The sequence below is a fragment of the Syngnathoides biaculeatus genome, chromosome 5 (assembly GCF_019802595.1).
Source record: "Syngnathoides biaculeatus isolate LvHL_M chromosome 5, ASM1980259v1, whole genome shotgun sequence".
Lineage (NCBI taxonomy): Eukaryota > Metazoa > Chordata > Actinopteri > Syngnathiformes > Syngnathidae > Syngnathoides > Syngnathoides biaculeatus.
The window spans coordinates 11,205,563-11,224,556 of record NC_084644.1 but is presented as its reverse complement, the minus strand read 5'-3'; the positions used below and the strand labels follow the sequence as shown (position 1 = coordinate 11,224,556).

Sequence of the window (18,994 nt, the reverse complement as noted above, 5' to 3'; positions counted from 1 at the left end):
TGGATCCAAAAATGTCGATTTTTTTTTTTTTTATTTAGAAAAGCTGCAATCCTTGGGCCACAAGCGCATGATAGAAATGCACCCTCAATCGAACCGCCGCCATTTTTACAGAAAAAAACTCGGCGTCGCAGACGACATCACCATGGCAACATGTGTAAGCAAGCGGCAAAAAGCGGGGATGTTTTCTCCCTATACTGCAATTCACTCGATGTCGCCAAAGCTAGATATGTACAGAAGATTAAACGCAGGTGTCAAACGCAAGGCCTGGGGGCCAGATCTGGCCTTCCGCATGATTTTATGTGGTCTATTAGAGCAAATCATGTGTATCTGTGACTTTTGTTAAAGTCAGTACCAAAATTTCAAATTGTCATATCATAAATGATAACGCTGAGAAATTGAAAGCCCTATTTGCGTTATCAAACAACAATTCTTGGGTTGCAATCACGTGCTAATCGCCGCCATTTCTACAGACAAGCTAGGCGTTGCAGACATCACCACGGCAACGTCAACAGACCGACGCGTAAGCGGCGAGCGGCGGATGTTTTCTGACTACGTCACTCGATGATGTCGCTAAAGCTAGATATGTACAGAAGATCAAAGTCTGTGAAGATAGCGAGCTGTATAGTCTCCACGACGATGTACTTTCAAAGGACCTGAAAGACTTCCTTGAAGTAGAATATCCGGACACGAGAAATACACGCGCTTACCGCTTCTAAAATAATCAGAACGGACTTCCAAATAACTATTTGACTTGTGTACTTGAGCTTTGTTCAAATCTGCACATCGCCAGCCACTTTTGTTGCCGTTTTTTTTTTTTTTCAGTAACTCCATTCTATCTTCTCCATGCTTTGGAACACAGAAAAATTGCTTCCCAATGTCTCCATTTCCGCGATTTCCACATCCGTAGACGGAATAAAAATCTGAAGGGAAAAAAAAAAACCCACACTGCTCCTTTCCAAATTGCACCTGGTGCAGGAATTTTTCTTTTTTTGGGGGGGGGGGAGATCATGCGCCTGCCTCTCGGTGGTGGGCGCCGAGCTGCAAGTTCAGCTTAGTGCAGCACAAGCACGACTATCATATGTCATCTATCTATCATATATGACTATCACTGTTTTAACATGCTCGGTAGTGTAACTATTTGCATTTTGCGACATAAACAAAACTTGTTTGCGGCAGATTACTTGATTGAACAACAACACACAGTATAACGATCCAATCGTGTTGGTTAATCGAGTTTCACCATTGCCATGTACATGTGTGAGATCTCGGTACTCAGAAATCGCAGTGTAACTTGTGAGTTAGCGAACTGAGCGACGGTGTGTTCAAAGTTTTACGATGGCGAAACTGTGAGAAAAAAAGGAGGACGATCGAGCGAGGGCAATTGACAAGGATGCTGGAATCAAAAACTGTTTCAGACGGGCATGACTTGAAAAAAGTGTAACCGTGCAGATAGGACCAAAAACGGGAGATAGGACCAAAAACGGGAGCAACCCCACCCCAGTCAACAGACATTTTCAGTGTTTTTCCAAATTGGTCATTCTTATCCGTGCAGGTGTCGGTTCGACCTAAGTTAGGATCCAACTTACACTCCCGAAACACAAAGACCACGTGGGCAACTAACCCTAAGAGCCGACATTTAGAGGCAGGAAACGCATCCCTCCCCCCTCGTTGGCTTTCTGTGCCGGTTGCAATTTTTGCCGTTTTTACGCCAATAAGGAGGCATTGAGTAAATGTGGCATCTCGCTTACTTTATTTACTTGTTAAACATTAGTGAACCTTAAAAATATTTACAAAGGAAGTTGCTTGATTGGTCGCCTTACCAACAAAAAAAGTGGTTGGTGATGGTGGTGCATGCTGGGATTTTTTTTTTTTTTTTAGGTCTTGTTGAGGCTCCACAGGGGGTCCAGGCTGCTGAGCGGGTCTGTGCTCTCAGCTCCCCTGGTCCCGTGGAGACCCTGGCCCTCCGCCGGCTGCAGGAAGCTCTGCTTGGTCACCCGCTGTTTCCCTCGCCCGCCGCCATCCATCGAGAAAGCCTCGGGTGCCAACGACGCCAGCAGCTCTAAGGAGGAAGGCGGCGGAGGGGTGGCCGAAGTCTCCGGCGGCGGGGACGCCTCATCGAGACCGTTGGGCGGCGGCGAGGGCAGACAGGCGGGCGGTGACCCCGGGCAGTCGGGAGGTGACAGGGGCGGGCCCGGGCAGGTGGCGACAGGCTCCGGAACGTGGCCAGGTTCACCCGGCGAGTTGAGGGCCGGCGAAAAGGAGATGGTCGGATCATTCTGATCGTCCAGGTCCAGGTCCTCTGGGGCCAGTTCGCCGAGGGGGCGAACGCTGAGCTTGGCGATGGTGGCCTGTATGGAGCTGATGGGCATGTCGGCACCCAAAACCAGATCCTGCTGGGACTCCTGGCGGGAGTATGGCTGCAAAAAACAAGACCAGGAAGTCAAAGTTTTGTTGTGAAGGATTGTGGGACTATACGGTCCACTATTTCCTTGGAATGAGAAACTTTAGTTTGGATTTACACCATAATATTGCAATTAGAACTTTTATCTCTTGACTACAACATTCTTTAGCAAAAGTACCTTCACTTGGGAGGAAACCTTTATTTCAGGCCTGGAATCTTGTCTCAGAACTACAGCCTTCCATTGGGAGAACAGTTAAGCCTTGATTCTCGAACGTCCACGGTTTTCGGATGAAAATATCAAGATTTTTTTTTGCTGTTTTCTAACAAAAATCAGTAATTGAATGACCCGACAAAACCCGGAAGTAACACAATGCGCGCGGCCAGACCAGCTCACCCATGATGCGCATTGTTGTAAATTCCCACTCTGCCGAAAAAACCCGGAAAAAACATATCGAATGCGGCGCAAACAGCTGACCCACCCATACGCGTTCTGTTGTTGTCAATTACAATGCCCCCCCAAAAATGAAATAAATAACGTGTGCTGCGCAACCAGCGCACTTTTGTTATTTTGTATAACGCAGCCCCGGTAGTGACTGCTGTCTTTCTTCTTATCGAGGACTACACCCCCCCCCCCCCAATCATGGCTCCAAAGAAGGAAAGTTGCTTGTTTAAGGTTATTCTGCACTTTTGTCAATGAAGATGTAAGATAACAAGGCTGGGGGCTGTGTCACTACGTGTTAAACATACACTTTAAGCAAAAAAATAAATATATTACTTAAATTATTTTATTATATAAAGAATTTAAACTATACATGTATTTCTACTCTGCAGTTTATAATCAGGAAAAGCTAAAAAAAAAAAAATGCTTTAAAAAGCTCAATTTTTTAGGCTTGGAATGCATTATTTCTTTTTCCATTCATCGTCATGGGAAACATCGATTCGGTTTTCGAACAAATCACTTCTCGAACCGTTTTCTGGAACGAGAACCGAGGCATCACTGTACTACCAGGGTTCGCACGCGTCCCTAAAAGTCCCTAAAAAGCCGTAAATTTTCGAAGGTGCATTTAGGGGCTCCTAAAAGTCCTTAAAATCTGCGAAAACCGGTCAAGCCCCTAAAAAGCCCTTAAATTATAAAAAAAAAAAAAATCAAAGGGAGGACCTCTACCGCCAAAATTCTCCCGAAAAAAAAAAATCTTTTATTTTAAAAAAAAAAATAAATAAATAGCGATTTGTCTGTCGTCTAAAACAGCCGGAAATTGTCAACGGAAGTCACCGTGTTGACAACGAGTCGCCATCTTGTCGTCGATATTCCGTTGTTCGTTTCCGTGAGTCGGCATTTCACTTGGTCTTCGTTACGTCTTTCATCGATCCAACTTGTATCATGGGGAAGTGCATTTTTCATGATGCTTGGGTTGAAAGTAAGGAGTTTGGAAGCTGGGTTCGTCGAGATGCAAAAGATCGGCACATGTTTTACTGCCATCTGTGCAAGCAGAGCTACCGGCTAGGAAAGGCGGGCGTCAAAGCGCTGGAGTCGCACCGGAAAAAAAGGAGACACGCTGATTTGGCGAAGACTCTCTCATCTTCCGTTGGTATGAATCTGTTTCTGAAATATCAAGATAGTGAAGCATCAACTTCAGGCAGTGGTACTGGCAGTGCATGCGCACCCACAGTTGTCCAGCCATCGACTTCAACCAGCCAGAAGTCAGGCTCTATGAACGTAGTTCAATACACGAAGGCGGACTCGTTAAAGGCAGAGATCGTGTGGACCTTAAAAGTGATCTGCAGCCATCACAGTTACAAATCTTGTGAAAATAATTCCAAAGTGTTTGCAGTCATGTTCCCACACAGTCACATTGCTAAAAACTACCACGGTGGGGAAAGGAAGAAGACTTCGTACCTGGCTACATTTGCCATCGCTGCCCACTTTTCATCTCTACTGCCTCAAAGCCAAAAAAAGCCAGAATAGAGACTGACATATCTACGCGTATTGAGAAGGCTGACAGGGTGTGTGAGCAGGCAGAAGAAAAGAGGAAACTGAGGTTTATCACTGAGGCCAATGCACTCAGAGGCAGAGCAAAGGACAAGAGAGCCTCTTTGGCACCTCTGCAGCAGCAAATAGAGGAGGCACTGGGTAGGATCAAGGAGCTAGACTCGTAGGGGTGCTGAGACAGACATCAGTAGAAGACATTTGTGTATACAGTTGCAATTGTAGTTAGAATCAGTTTTTCTGTATACTGCTTTGTGAAGACGTTGACAATGGTCATATCAATGAGAACTACCACAAGGGGCGACAGGTGATCACTGTCACAGGTACTGGAACCTTTGATGAACCAAGAACAGTCGATGGCACCATTGGGTGAGTCTTTTTTCCTTACTCTTGATTTCCCACGATGGCCCTAAATTTTCCGTGTCAGCCCCTAAGAATGGCCCTAAAAAGCCCTTACATTTTTTGGGTCCGACTGAGTATGAACCCTGATCTACATACACTTGGGATGAGAACTCAGCACTAGAACCTTCATTTGGGACAACACCACTGTCTCAGACAAGAACCTTCTCTTGGGACTGCAGATTTGACCACAGACAGATGGTCTCAAAACTTCACTTGGGACTAGAAGCTTCTCAGTGGACCCCAGCCAACTAGGAATCAGTGCATATGCTGTATTTATCTGATTGTTTAAATATGTATGTGCATTGTCACCTTGGAGGCGGTAGAGGAGGCGTTCCTGCTCCCGGTTGCCACAGAGATGCCATGTCGCAGCAGGACCTGCTCTGCATGCTTTAACACGGCCTCGTAGCAGAACTTGAGGTGCAGCTGTGGGGTACACGGGTGAGCAAGGGGTCATCCGTTACTTAAGCAGACCCACACTGTGAAGTACCTTTGCAATTTCGAGGCGACGTACTACCTTCTCTTGCAGCATATTCTTCCTCTGCTGCCGCATTTTCTTCACCAGACCTCGCAAGTCTGCAATGCCGTTCCCCGCATCCAGTTCCTGCACTGCTGCGTAGAGCAGACAAAATGCGCCAGTGCGACCCACACCAGAGCTACGAACGAGACAGACAAACAAGGGGGCATGTTCAGGTTAAGACTTTTGCAAAGGAGTGCCTTTATTGGGACTAAAACCTTCTCTCAGAACTAGTACTTTCTGTCAGCAATACAATTCGCCTTCTCTGTTCGACCTTGAACCTCCCCTTAAGGTACTAGAACGTTACTATATGCGTCTCTCTCTGTGAGTAGGTTACCGTCCGCAGTACTGTATTTGTAGTTTTACCTGCAGTGGACCACCACAGGAGTGTGTAAGGGTCTCTGGTGCAGGTAGTGTCCGTGGACCTCCTGGATAAAGTGCAGGAGGTTGCTCTTGCTGTCAGGGAGCCCCCTAGTCGACACGAAAAACCCAGGTGTCAAAACAACAAATAGCGGACAGGGTGGGAGGGAGCGACAGGAAGTGAGCGCTCATACAGTTCTGGCCAAGAAGTGAACTGCAGGTGGACCACGGTGCGCTTCAGGCTCTGCTCACGGTACTGCAAGCTGATCATGCGCTCGACGTGGGTGGCCGTGGTCTTGTGCGTGGTCAAGCAGAGCGTGATGGGACCCTGAGACAGCTGCTGGCCACGTTCCGTTGGGAAGTAGCGCACCACTTTTCCCTGTCGGGGTGGGGAAAAAATGCCATCATAAACCAAAGACGGACACAAAGATTGGCTGATTTTTGTTGTTGTTGAATGGATCAAAGTGTGCAAAAGAGACTGAGGACTTTTTAAGACCGCCAAAGAAATCGCTATAGCAGCTTCCATACCTTTTCCACTTCCTGCTCTGACACCAGCATGACCACCAAGGAGACCTTCTGCTCGTAGACCATTAACCAGAAGTCTGCAGCGGTGCCGGTGAGCGGTGCCTGCGTGGCAATGATTTGCGGGCAGTATGGAGACAGGTCCTTAATGTAGCTGGCGTTGATGTAGTCATCTTTGCCCGACTGCAGCAGCACGCGGTTGAGATCGTAGGGCATGATGTCCTGATGCCGGTTCTTCATGGTGTAGCAGCGGGCGATGGCGATTGACAGCTGCCGGGCGTCTTTCTCCTGCTGTTCCTGGAGCTCCTTCCAGTGTGAATCCAACTCAGACAGCCCCCTCTCGCCCTCATCAGGCTCCTCCAGGGACTCGACCTGCTCGCGGAAACGTTCCAGTTCACCGTGGAGCCGGGCCACGAGCTCCGGAGATTGGTACGGATCGCCTTGGATAAGAAGGACACCCTGGGAGTCCTTCTTGCGACGCTCCCCCTCCTGAGGGTCTGCTTTGGTGGGCTGGAGGACATTGGTGGGGGACTTCGTGCCCCCGGGCTGGCTCTCAGGACTGGAGGAGAGGAGGTCGTGGTTGCTGGAGTTCTGACGCTCAAACAGAGAAGTGGAAGGAGAAGAAACAGCTGAGGGAGTCTGAAGGGTTGCTGGAACTGCACCGCTCATGTTAGGGACTGTGGGTCCAACCAGACATGGGGGGGCAGAAATGGGGGATGTAGACAAGGCAGGAGAAGGAGAGGGAGGATGGGGTGGTTGTCCTGCCGGTGGACCTCCAGGACAGGGTTGAAGCATGTGCTGTGGGGGCATGTGAGGATGTAGACCATGTGGGACAATGCCAGGGGGTCTCATTGGGGCACTTGGGGGCACATTAGCTCCTGGAGCTGATGGGTACATAGAAGACTGTGAGTGGACGATGCCAAGGGAGACCTGAGGCGGTTGCGGGGCAACGAGCTGTGGTGCCAGTTGCTGCTGCGGCATCATGGGGGGTCCTCCAGGGTAGCAAACGCCCCCAGTTTGGTGGGCTTGGACTTGGGTGTGACTGGGCATGGACATAGGCGGTTGTGGCATGGGAGAATGTCCAGGAAGGGGGTGGTGCTGCGGGGCGAGGGAGGTGGGCGGGATGTGGGCGATAGGACCCCTTGGAATATGGACCTGAGAACCAGGAAGCAAATGAGGTTGTGAAGCAGGAGGCATCTGTGGGTGAAGTGCTGGGTGGTTTGTCTGGCTGGGAGAAGGCATTGGCCCTCCAGGGCCACTTGGCATTTGGGGATGCGGTGCCAGTTGCTGGGCACTGGAGGGCATTGGGAGGTGTTGGTGAGAGATATAAGGTTGAGAAACGGGTGGCACAGTCTGAGATGTTGGGGAGAGTTGGAGGGGAGGATTTTGTGGAGGAATAAGGCCCTGAGACGATCTTTGTATCGGGCCTGGCATCACCTGAGGGTGCTGCTGGGGAGCGTAGTTCTGAGGGGCCTGGTAACCCTGGGGTATGTGAGGCGGAGCCTGGTAGCCGTTCTGCTGTGGTCCCATATGACCAGGGAAAACCTGAGGGTACTGTTGAGGGACGCCGTGCTGCGGAGGCATGTATCCATGAGGGTAGGCCTGCAGTGGAACGTGAGGGGCAGGAAGGGGTCTCGGTGCAGCTTGGTAGCCTGGGGCCTGGGGCTGCCCCACAGGTAATGGGTACTGAGCTCGCACCTGCTTCTGCTGTGTCATTTGGGGCACAAAGTGAGGGTAGGCACCCATTTGTGGGAGTCCGGTGTAGGCAGTAGAAACCGAAGGTGGGAGAGGGTGGCGAGGTGTCGGAGTGTAGCTGGGTATAGGGGCTTGAATGCTGTCCACGGTGGTGGTTGCCGGTCGGACTGGAGTAGGACAAACCGGAACCGCCTGAGGGATTTGAGGCCTGTAAGCTGCCTGTGTAGGGTGTTGTGAAGGCATCTGAGGAGCCATATGAGGAATGGGCCTGCATGCCAAAGGTCCTGGTGCCGGCAGCGTGCCAGATGTAGGAAAATGAGCGATTCGAGCCAGAAGCTCCGGTGGCGGGAGATTGGCCGGGAAGCGAGGAAGACCGGCAGCCGAAGAACCGGGCCAAGACAATGAGCTGCCGCCGCCCAGATTTGCACCTGGGGGGAGGACGACCTCCGGACCTGGCAGATGACCCGCAGAGGTGGGAAGAGAAGGAATGTCGGGCGGGAGGCTGCGAAGCTCAGCTGGCTGGTCTTCTCGTAAAGCTAAGATAGCGGCATTAATTTGGGCTAACTCTGGATCTTCCAGACTAGAGTCTTCATCCTGAGATCTTGGCTTCAAGGACGGCTTTGCTGCTGTGGGTCTCGCTGGAGGTTTCTTTAGTTTCTCTCTATAAGTGGAGCAGAGGTATGATGTTAGTTCGAGTAGTTACAACATGGAAACAAAAGAGAAAATCCTGCCTTTCAACGATGGGCTTCCTCTCTTCCACCCTCGCCTGACACAATGTCTTTACTCTCTCCAGTAGACGCGACGCTTTAGCCTCCAGGTCATCATAGAACTCCTTCCCCTCCTGTGACTTTTTCATCAGGTCCTCGTAGGCCTCGTAGGATCCCACCAATCCCTGTACGGTGCCGGTCCATTGCTGCTCCGTCTGGCTCAGGCCCTTGCGGACCGATGCGTACTGAACGTTGGCTTCGGTCAGAGCTTTCAGAATGTTCTCCTGAGCTGCCAGGTTCTGGTCAATATAGACCTTCACCTGCTCGTACTTCTTCAGCTGCTCCTCAAACACGTTCTGGAAGCACAAAGTGGAGTTACAAGTTTTACAAACACTTGACTTGATGGTTCAGTGCCTCACGGTGAGGCCTGCGATGCACTTCCAAGTTCAGCAACTAATCTTTCTGGACGGTTCATCCTAGGAAATTGTACCTTTATGTCAGCTCTCTCCGTGGTGACCAGGGTGGACGTAATGTCATCCTGCTGGATGAGGTCCCGCAATTGTTTCTCCAATGTGGTTCTCTGGTCCCTCATTTCTTGAACCTTCCCCAGGATGCGCTTCATGCATTGCAGCCCAGCGACTTCCTCTGCTCAACACAGCACAATGTAGTTGCTTCTTCTGCGCAGACAAGTTCAAAGTGTCCATCGTGTCCATTCCTACCTTCGCTGAGTTGTGGGCGGGGTAGGGCATCTCTCAGACTCTCCAAGGATCCGCCCAGGAGACGTAGGTTGCTGATGTGCAGGTTCATGGCCCGGTGGAGTTCTGTGTTGGTAAAGCTGGCCTTCTCGTGGGCCTCCATGTATTTCTCCAGGTCCCTTCGGATGTCTGCCAGAAGCTGAGCCTGTTCTGCAGGGTGGAACTCAGCCGGGGCACCGGTTTCCTGAAGGGTCCGCTCGCCCACCTCGTCTGCCTCCAAAACATCTCTGATCTCTCGCAGGGATGACTCCACGTCGGTGAAGACGCCGGAGAGAACTGAGGCAGCACAGAACACAAGATGAAAATCTTTGAAGGCAAAGGTTTTCAGAATTTTTGAATCCAGGGACTCAAGGACTCCAAGGACCCCTGAATACGCCAAACACCGATTAATATAACTATCACCCATACCCATCAATTCCATAAAAATTATAAAGGACTTAAACCATGGACTCTTTTCCCAACATTGCAATTAAAAACTGGTAATCTTTTGAGAAAAAGTTTAAAAAAAAGTTAAGAAAAGTTTTTTAAAAAGTTGTGATCTTCACAAGAACAAAGACCTACTACAGTGATCCCTCCAAGAACTGATGATACGTCACAATCATTTTTAGACTGGCTCAAAGACAAGTTTGGAGGGAGTAACTGCTTTATTATACGTAGGTTTCCATTAAAAAAACTAAATTACAACCATGACTTCTTGCAAAGTATAATGTGCGGCTGCCCCCGAGTTTTGTTTTGCAGACCTCTGTACCCCAATTTGAGAATGACGGTTAGACAGTATTTGTCTGTTGGTGCGCCGCCCACCTTGCATGGAATGAACGAGGCTCTTGACGGTGTCGGGCCGCACACTGAGAGCGGCGCACTTCTCCATCAGGACCGGTGGGATGTGGTTGTACATATCCAGGTTGTCTACGGACTCTGGCTCCAAACCCAAAGAGTCCATGAACTGACTAGTGTAGTGAAGGGAGGAAATGTGTTAGCTTAGCATTTAGCAACTCTCCATCCCCACACATGCTCTATGCTCACTCCAGTGTGTCGTTCTTGCTTTCGATCTTGGCCATGACGTCTCTCAGAAGCTTGGCTTTCTCCTCGCTGCGAACACAAATATTGTGTAGCAGCTACTGTGGCAATTTGCAAACAGCGTTAAGAGTCTACCTGTAGAGCGACGAGGCTTCGTGGGCTGCCATCGGCACCAGCTTGGCAAATAGGTCCGGTCCGGTGACGCTGGGGTCTGTGGGGTTGACGGGGAGGGCTTTGACCAGGGGCGCACCTGCGTACGTTATGGAACTTTGTCATTATTGGACAGGGCTCAGCAATATGGGATTAGCAAATAGCAATTATTAATACCCCATTTGTGGGCAGCGTCCCATTTTTGGGACATCATGAATTTCACGCATTATGTCCTTAAGTATATCAAAATATTTAAGTGTTTTAACCTGATTCTGATTCTGGTTTTTGGGACAATCTACTAAGAAAACCCAAGTACCCTCTCACGGGCAGCGTCACATTTTTGGGACGAGATTATAAATTAGTAAAGTTATCATATAACTGAACCATAAATGGAAAAAGAAGTGTTATTTCCTTGATTGTGGCCTGTTAGGAGAATTTTATCTCAATAAGGCAAAAAATTGCCACCCTGCCCATGAATGGTTTCATTACCCACAGTGAAAAAAAGGTCTTTTGAATTTACTTCATTTGAACATGTACATCGCTGCACATGAATATTTGATTGGAAAATTTTGTCCAATTTCGAGATTTTTTTGCTTCTGTTTGAGAACGAAAATCGGTTCTTGAACGTCTGCGACAAGACCCGGAAAAAAACAGAACGCGCACAGCCCGACCAGCTGACCCACGACATGCTTCGTGACTTCCCACGCCGCCAAAAAACCCGACCAGCTGACCCATGACGCGCGTTGTTATTGTGAATTCGAACGCACCACGGAAAAACCGAGAAATAACATAACGCGCAGCCCGACCAGGTCATCCACAACACCCGTTATTGTGTATAACGCAACCTCTGTACGCAGACGTGGGAAATATCGATTCGGTTCTCAAACCGCCTTCTGGAACGGATTGTGGTCGAGAACCGAGGATGTAATGGATTTGATTTTAGTGCAGCCCTATTAATATCTAAGCTAAATGGGTACACTACACAGAGGAAGTTTCTCTGTTACCTTTGACAGACGTCAACGTTTCCAGAGAAGGAACCGACTCGTGATAGATGAAGTCATTGTCCTTCTTTGCAGAGTTGAATCTATGAGAAGGCCAAACAGATGAAGTAAATCCAAATGTGTTTTTCAATTTTTTTTGGAAATGTGTTCCTTACTTGCCACCAATGACATCCATGGTGAATCTCAGGGCATCCTGGACACTGTCGGGCTGACCCTAAGTGGACAAACGTGTTTTCAAGACCCGTCTTTGCTACCAACTCGATGCTGTGCTTAGAAATTTTGTACCTTTGCCAGCTTGATGGCCTCAGACAATTTGTCCAATGAGCTTTGAAGGTACGCGAGCTGCGAACAAAGAGCCAGGAACACTCAAACACAATAGAGGATCCGGGAATTGACCGCAACAGTTGGTGGTGGAAGTGTGCACGTACCCGCTCGCCGTACTTCTGCTGCTCTTCGGCTTGTTTACCCATGTGGAGCTGTTGAGGAGTAACAGTGAGGTGTGCGACTGATTTGATTCCTGTGCCACACTTTCACACACTCACACCACCTCAACCACGCAATACACACCACGTGCACGTCACACTCACGTGCGCGATGGCGGCGAAGTAGTAGATCTTCATCTGGACAAGCTTCTTCCAGTCCTTCTGGATCTTTCCCAGCATGGAAGCCGTCTCCGAGTTCTCCAGAGCCCTGCAGGCTTCCTTGTAGTAATCCACCACCTGGGGGCGTCGCAGGGTATCTGCCCACTTAACAGCCTTTCACAAGCGTCATGATGTCGTCACATTTGAACGATTGACGGGCGAAGCGCCCACCTGAGCACTGATGCGAGCCACCAGGAAACTCTTCCTGTTGTCCAGCATGGATTTCTCTAGAAGACACTCCTGAGCCTGACCCTGACGCACGCACACACATACATTCGATGACATGTGCGTGCACAATGTCTTCCATGACCATATCTGTGTCTAATGTAGCAGGCGTGTTATGTCAGTGTATTATTGCGTATTCATCATCATGTGTGTCCTACCAGCATGAGGTTGATGTTGAGATTGAGAATCTGGTGGCTCATGTCCACGCTGAAGTTATGACTGAAATGGTCCCTCAGGTAGGAGAAAGCTCCGGCCGAGCACTGAAAGTGCGTGCACGACACCTTCATGCCCTAAAACCACAACAACCTGCGTTGAGTATCGTGTGCGTCTGTGACTGTTTGGGTGCATCGTACCTCTTCAGACACACGGTTGTCCATGGCTCCTAACATGGAGTGCAGTGCCCCTACAAGTAAACACAACTGAGCTTTATTGATTAATTTATACACAAAATACAGCTCAAGGAAATGCTTGATTAATGAAATGATCATCAAACTTATATGGCATGCTCTGCCTAATGAGCTCGTGCACGTGACGTCACCATTTTCACGGCACCACATTGCCGGTCAAATAGAGCTGCTCGAGAGCGTGGGGGACATTGAACCGGAGCAGATTATTCACAACGTCCGAGACTTGTTGTGCTTTTGGTTGTCACAACAGACAAGACAGCTATTTAAAGAGGTCATTCTATAGAATACCAGCTGAAAAAGCCAAGAAAATATCGATGGATTTCGGCAATTAAATGCGATGGATGGTGCCCAACCGAAATACACACGCCTGTGTAGTGATCATTTTATTTCAGGTAGGAATTACTCTTAATCTCAAATTAATAAGTATTTATAATGCCAAATTGGATCATTTGAGAACAATGCATTAAAAAAAAAAAAAAGACAGTCGTCTCCAACGTACACGGAAGCGTGTTGCGACCACACTTTAAACTTCGGTAAACCTCTGCCCCACAGACTTTTTTTAAAATATGCATTATTCTCAAATGAGTCCAATGCATATTTAAAAGAATAATATAAACCGTCTGTCGCAAAGAGGTTTACATAGGTTAACGTGTGACCGCAACACGCTTCCGTGTACGGGGGCTGAAGGCTTTCCAAGCAGTTTTTCTTTTTGTATGTATTGTTCTCAAATGAGCCAACTTACAAACCTGACTTTTTGCACTGGGACTCGCTTGTCCTCTTTTTTTTTTTTTTTTAATGAATGCGAGTTTGTGTAAAACCAGGAGTCATTTTTTTTTACCTGAAAAGATCGATGGATTTTGGCAAAAGTTAACGTGTGGCCGAAGACTCTCCCGCGTTCACGACCCATCTTCCCATCATTATGTGGCATTTACTCTTGATTGAGAACAGCTACAGCAAAGAAGCATTTGTATGTGTCCAGACTTTTCTACGCTTTATAACTTTTACGCGTAAATCTCGACAACTTGCTCACCAGATACATGTGTAGATCTGGTTGTCCAAGACAAGCGGAAGTGAATTAATTCCAATTTCTTATCGGCGAAAACATCAACTTTGGCATTAAATATGGGTCCTCTTTGCCAAGTGTCGGTCTTTTTTCCACATACCTTCGTTTATTATCACCTTCTAAATGTTTAACGGTATCGGACAAAACTCTGGGCATTGTGCTCGAAGAGGTATTTTCGTGTCGTCTCCAACAGACTTAGCATTGAGCAAAGCTTTGCTTGACCGGCAATATAGTGAGGTAAACAAAAGTCACGTGATTTTATGACGCAGGTGCACAAGCTCTATATTAGCTGGCAGATTTGCATTGCCCGTTTGTCTCGGTCTTTCCAATTGCGGCTCATTTGAGCGAATTCCCTAACAGGGGCTTGACAAAGTACTCGCAATTGGAATTTGCCCAAAAGGACTGACTTTCTTTTCGAATCTGAGCATAGGTCTTGTTTCATGTGTCCTGTTATGATAAGACATCTGTGAAATTGGGAGTCTGGAGGTGATTTTAACATTCTCAAGGAGACACAAATGAGGGAATTTGCCCAAAGATTATGCTTCAAACCAAAATGGCAGACTTTCTGTTCAATTTTGGGCATCGAGACAGATTTTTTTTGTGTGTGCATCCTGTTACGATAAGACTTTTGTTTCTGTCAGTGAAACTGGAAACGAGGGCCTGATTTATTTTTTAACTACAAGTGAAAGAATTTGCCCAAACTGGCTACCTGAAACCAAAATGGCCAACTTCCTGTTCAATTTAAGATGTAGGTCCATCAGACTTTTTGGGGCATCCTCTTCTGATATAAGTCTACCCAATTTTGTGTTGACCCGTCAAACTGCTGTCAGGTTGTCTTTTGATTGAAATTCAAAATTTAAATCCTGAAAATTTTCACCAGGATGTATGCATTTTGATTGGTGATCTTTTGAGGCATGTTGAAGCCCACAAAAAGGCCATTTAGTCTACAGTTTTTCCTTTTCTTTTTTTAAAACCGGTGTCATTGTGTTTAGGACAACGTAGCAACTATTCAACCTACCAAGATTGTAGAGAATACACGCCTGCTCATAGCTGATGTCATCATGGATCACAGTTTTACCGGAGAAGATTTCAGTCCTAAACAAACACACAAACACAAACACACACACACAGTTTCATCAGTGACTCAGCTGTTGTTGCATTTGGTTTACTGAGGCAGTCTGTTGTTGTCTCATGGAAGCAAACTAAATTATGTGATTTAACCTAATTTTTGACTGTGTGCGTGTGTGTACGTGCATGTGAGCTTGTACCATGAGATGGACACAGCTGCCTCCTGTCCTGTTGCCATGGGAACACGACTCTGAAGGTAATGAAGCTGACCGAAGTATTTCCTCAACGTGCTGCATCCCTCAAAATCTCTGGTTACGTTCACGGCGCTCTGACGAACACATGCACGCATGAAAACACACGTTTCAGCTGTCCGCCGAGAAACGGCCGCGTGACTGCGTTCACGAGATGTTGCACCGACCTGCCGCAGCGTATCCAGTTTCTTCAGCTGCTCGTTGTAGTTGTCGGGATTCTCCCCGTAGTTCTTCAAGATAAACTAGAAGACGCCAGAAAAAAAACAAAAAACAAAACAAAAAAAAAACGTCAGCTCTTCTTCAATATTCTGGAACATTTTAACACATCATGGAACATTCTTGAACACGTCACCAACGTTCTAGTTATGGAACATTTTGCAACACAGGATACAACATTCTGGAATAAGTCAAGTCACGTTCAAGAACACATGTCACAGATCATTCTCAAAGTGACAGAACATTCTCAAACATGAGACAAATGCAACAGGAAATTCAACACATCATAGAACAATTGAGAACATAGCAACACATCACATCGATTTTTGACCCAGATGCAAAAAAAAAGTAGATAAAATTGTTTAAACGCACCAATAAGAAAACTTCAGGGAAGTAGCTATCAAATATTATTATTAAAGAGTAATCCACCAAATATCTCGCGGAATAAAGGAAGTGCCACTCGATAGTAGGAATAGAAATGTAGGTAAACTTTTGACCTCAAAGAAAATCTAAATCTCTTCTCTCATTATTGTGCCATTTCACAAAATTAAATAATTTGGGTGATCCTGACTGAGCTGAAACAGGAACGGTTTACCGTCACTGTGATTTGACAGGCGCGTACGCGCTAGAGCGCCACCACACTCGCAAATCTGCACAGTTGAGCACGAAAAATCATGCGTGTAAAATTTGTTACAAGTAGAAATACATAGCTATTGAAAGACGTTACTTATTTTGTGTAGTCCTGACAAGTGTTCCCTGTAAACTGGACCACTACGCACTTTTCGCACACTCTCACCGCACATGAAAACCGATTCAGGGCCTGACGTCTTTTTTTTTTTTTTTTTTTACCTGACACCGCCCCTCTCTGCTCTTAAAGGGTACACTCACAATTACAAACAGAACACACACACCCAACTTTATATCTGCAGGCAGGACTGGCCACAGCCGTACATTTTTCAAATGTGAGTGACTGGGTTTAGTTTAACGTCAGACAGTAAAACAAAAAAAAATGAAATGTGTGCTTTTGCACTGTGTATGTAAACGTTTGGCTTCAATTGTATCTATAACTTTGAATGTGTCTGGCTTTAAAAGGCAGGGCCTCACTTGGTGTGAGTGTGTGTGCGGACTAATGACTGAAAATGTCATGGCTGTTTTTACCTCGTGTTACCCAATAACCTGTACACTGCATTGGGGATAGTAGATCCACTCAAAGTTTTATGTTTTTTCTGTGTAAAGCGATTCAATTGGACATTGTCCATATTTTAGGGACTTTTTCCTGCTGGCTCACCATCAGTGTGCCAACTTATGTCTACTCGGAGTGGTTTGTGCATCTGCAAAAACATAATCCATGCGTGGAAAAGGATGCATGTGAAGTTTTGAGATAAAGATTTAGTTTTTATGTTTTCCAATAAAATTATAACACTCTCAAACCTGCAAACACAATACAACACAATACATTGTACCCGACATAGCCCAGTCGAGAACACAGGTGTCAAACTCCAGGCCCGAGGGCCAGATCCGACCAGTCACATAATTTCATGTGGCCCGCGAAGGCAAATCACTGGTGTCAAAATCCGTGATTCTTGTGAAAATATGTCCCAACATTTGAAATTGTCATAGATCATAAATGATAATGTTGAGATATTATAAGAATTTTTGTGTGACCAAACATGAACTATGGTTGAAAAACCCATCATGCTTGATTGCTGATTCCAAAACGAGACCATAAATTTGTGTAAACATGATGAGGCGATTTGGGATTTCTATGGTTTTACTATCAAGACCCTCTGAGGAAAATCGTAACTACAATGTGGCCCGCGACAAAAATGAGTTTGACACACCTGGTCTAGAATATTCCAACTCCACTCATTTCACGTGCATAAGTCAGATATTCAAGCAAACATGCAACATTCAATAAAAGGGCAAGGATATTACACAACATTCCACTTCTGATTGTAAAAAGCGTTCATATCTACATGATAAAGTGTAAAGGGGCACGAGGCAACACATGAACTAATGCTGTGTTTCTCAACGTTTTTTTAAGGCAAGAGCACACATTTTACATGTGGGGGGGGGGGGAGAGCACCTCCCAGCACGCCGCAAAATAAACATGCCCCAGCAAAAAGTACACAAAGATGAACTGACATCCTTGTGGAAGAGCATTTTCTTGTTCTGACTGTTAATATGTGTCGTCGGCATGGAGAGATGGAAAAAATAATGAATTCTTTACCAATTAAGTGAAATTTGACCATTTCTCACGAATCTATGGTACGGAATCTAAGGTACGTTTTTTAATGGGTGACGTTGTTGTCATGTAATATGAAGAATGAGGAAGAGCTCAAAGGTAAATAACTTTATCAACATGAGGGAAGGGAGACAAAAATGGGTCATCCTCATAAAACGGCTTAACATGGCTTTAAATTTGATCAGACCTTGTGTATGTGGGGGTATACAAAACACTATTCACGTCAAACTCGAAGTGTCTTTTCAAGGCCACTTGTTGCTACTTGTTCCCCGTTGTCATGGCGTCGCCGCTTTGCTTCACGTGACGGTGACGACATCTCGGCCAGGACAAAGCGGGTCCAGTCGGGCCGCGCTGGTCCACTTTGTGTCCGCTCCCTGGTTAGCGGGTGGCTACTTAAATCTCGAGACTCCGCCGGGGGCATCGCTAACAGGCTGCTAGCGATAGCGACATATTCGCAATAAATAAAATAGCGGCTGCGGGTGGCCCTTCTGGAAACTTCTCACAGTCAATGTTTTGCCGACCGAACGCCGTCACTTTGGTTCTGTTCCGGTTCCACTCCGCGGTCAAAGCTGGCTGGTTTTGCGGCCAGTCGTTGCTAACCCCGCGTCAACGCCCAGCTCACCTGCCTGACGGCGGGGCTGAAGTGGAAGTCTCCCGCCTCCTTGAGATCGAGCCATATCATCGGCATGCGGGGGACCGCCTCCATCGCTGCGGCGGGTGCTCGCGGTGCCCGCGAGGATGTAGTCGAGGTCGGCCTGTCGGTCGGTTTTGGAAGACGCACTCGGTTGTTTTCCCAAACAACTGTGTCACGTCATGGAGCCGTCGACATTTGAACCGGAAGTGCAATTGACGTCACGGAGACGCAACGCGCGTTTGGGACTGTGGGAAATGTAGTCGGTCGATACGTCGGCTGGATGTGTGACGCGATGACGACGTACAGTCAAGAAAAACATCATCTTTTAAAACTGTTTTTTCAGCTAGTACCAACACCAAAACACAATTTGCTCTCCAAGGACCACCATGAAGAACAACAATTAAATTACAGAAGCCGAGTAGGACCTAAATATTTATCAAAAACGAGGGTCGTATTCCGAAAATGCAATATTGCTGGGAAATGATGTGATTCGCCAAGAATAAAGTTTAAAAAATAAAAATAATAAAAAATATTTATATATATAACAAATTACTTGTGTACTTATCTCTGAAGTATAACTTGTAAGTGCAGTAGCCTATTTGATATAAATTTCTCTCAGTCTACATTTTTATGTTTGAAGTTTATATATATGAGACTAAGAACAGAATACAACAAGAAATATCCTAAAAATCTAGAAGAGAACTAAAATGTAACTTAACATTAATAAAGCCGT

The 18,994-nt window shown here is 46.8% G+C and overlaps 1 protein-coding gene across 1 annotated transcript; it reads right to left on the bottom strand.

Annotated features, from left to right (window-relative positions):
- Positions 1-160: 160 nt before the first annotated feature.
- ptpn23a (protein tyrosine phosphatase, non-receptor type 23, a) lies at positions 161-18,688 on the bottom strand. The gene is made up of 24 exons (XM_061818809.1): positions 18,250-18,688; positions 15,334-15,408; positions 15,116-15,243; positions 14,866-14,942; positions 12,731-12,780; positions 12,536-12,667; positions 12,324-12,404; positions 12,099-12,230; positions 11,940-11,987; positions 11,797-11,853; positions 11,667-11,725; positions 11,515-11,594; positions 10,496-10,610; positions 10,367-10,432; positions 10,145-10,290; positions 9,308-9,619; positions 9,079-9,233; positions 8,613-8,944; positions 6,193-8,542; positions 5,859-6,043; positions 5,671-5,775; positions 5,305-5,443; positions 5,100-5,213; positions 161-2,417 (listed from the first exon to the last, which is right to left on the bottom strand). The coding sequence occupies exons 1-24, from the start codon at positions 18,331-18,333 to the stop codon at positions 1,875-1,877; spliced, it is 5,565 nt and encodes a 1,854-aa protein (XP_061674793.1). The 5' UTR covers positions 18,334-18,688; the 3' UTR covers positions 161-1,874.
- Positions 18,689-18,994: the final 306 nt, after the last annotated feature.

Coding starts and splice junctions, on each gene's coding strand:
- ptpn23a (XM_061818809.1), bottom strand. CDS start 18,333: ATGGAGGCGGTCCCCCGCATGCCGATGATATGGCTCGATCTCAAGGAG. Junction 10,291..10,366: donor AGCAAGAACGACACACTGGA/GTGAGCATAGAG, acceptor TCACTACACTAG/TCAGTTCATGGACTCTTTGG. Junction 8,543..8,612: donor AGGAAGCCCATCGTTGAAAG/GCAGGATTTTCT, acceptor CTCCACTTATAG/AGAGAAACTAAAGAAACCTC.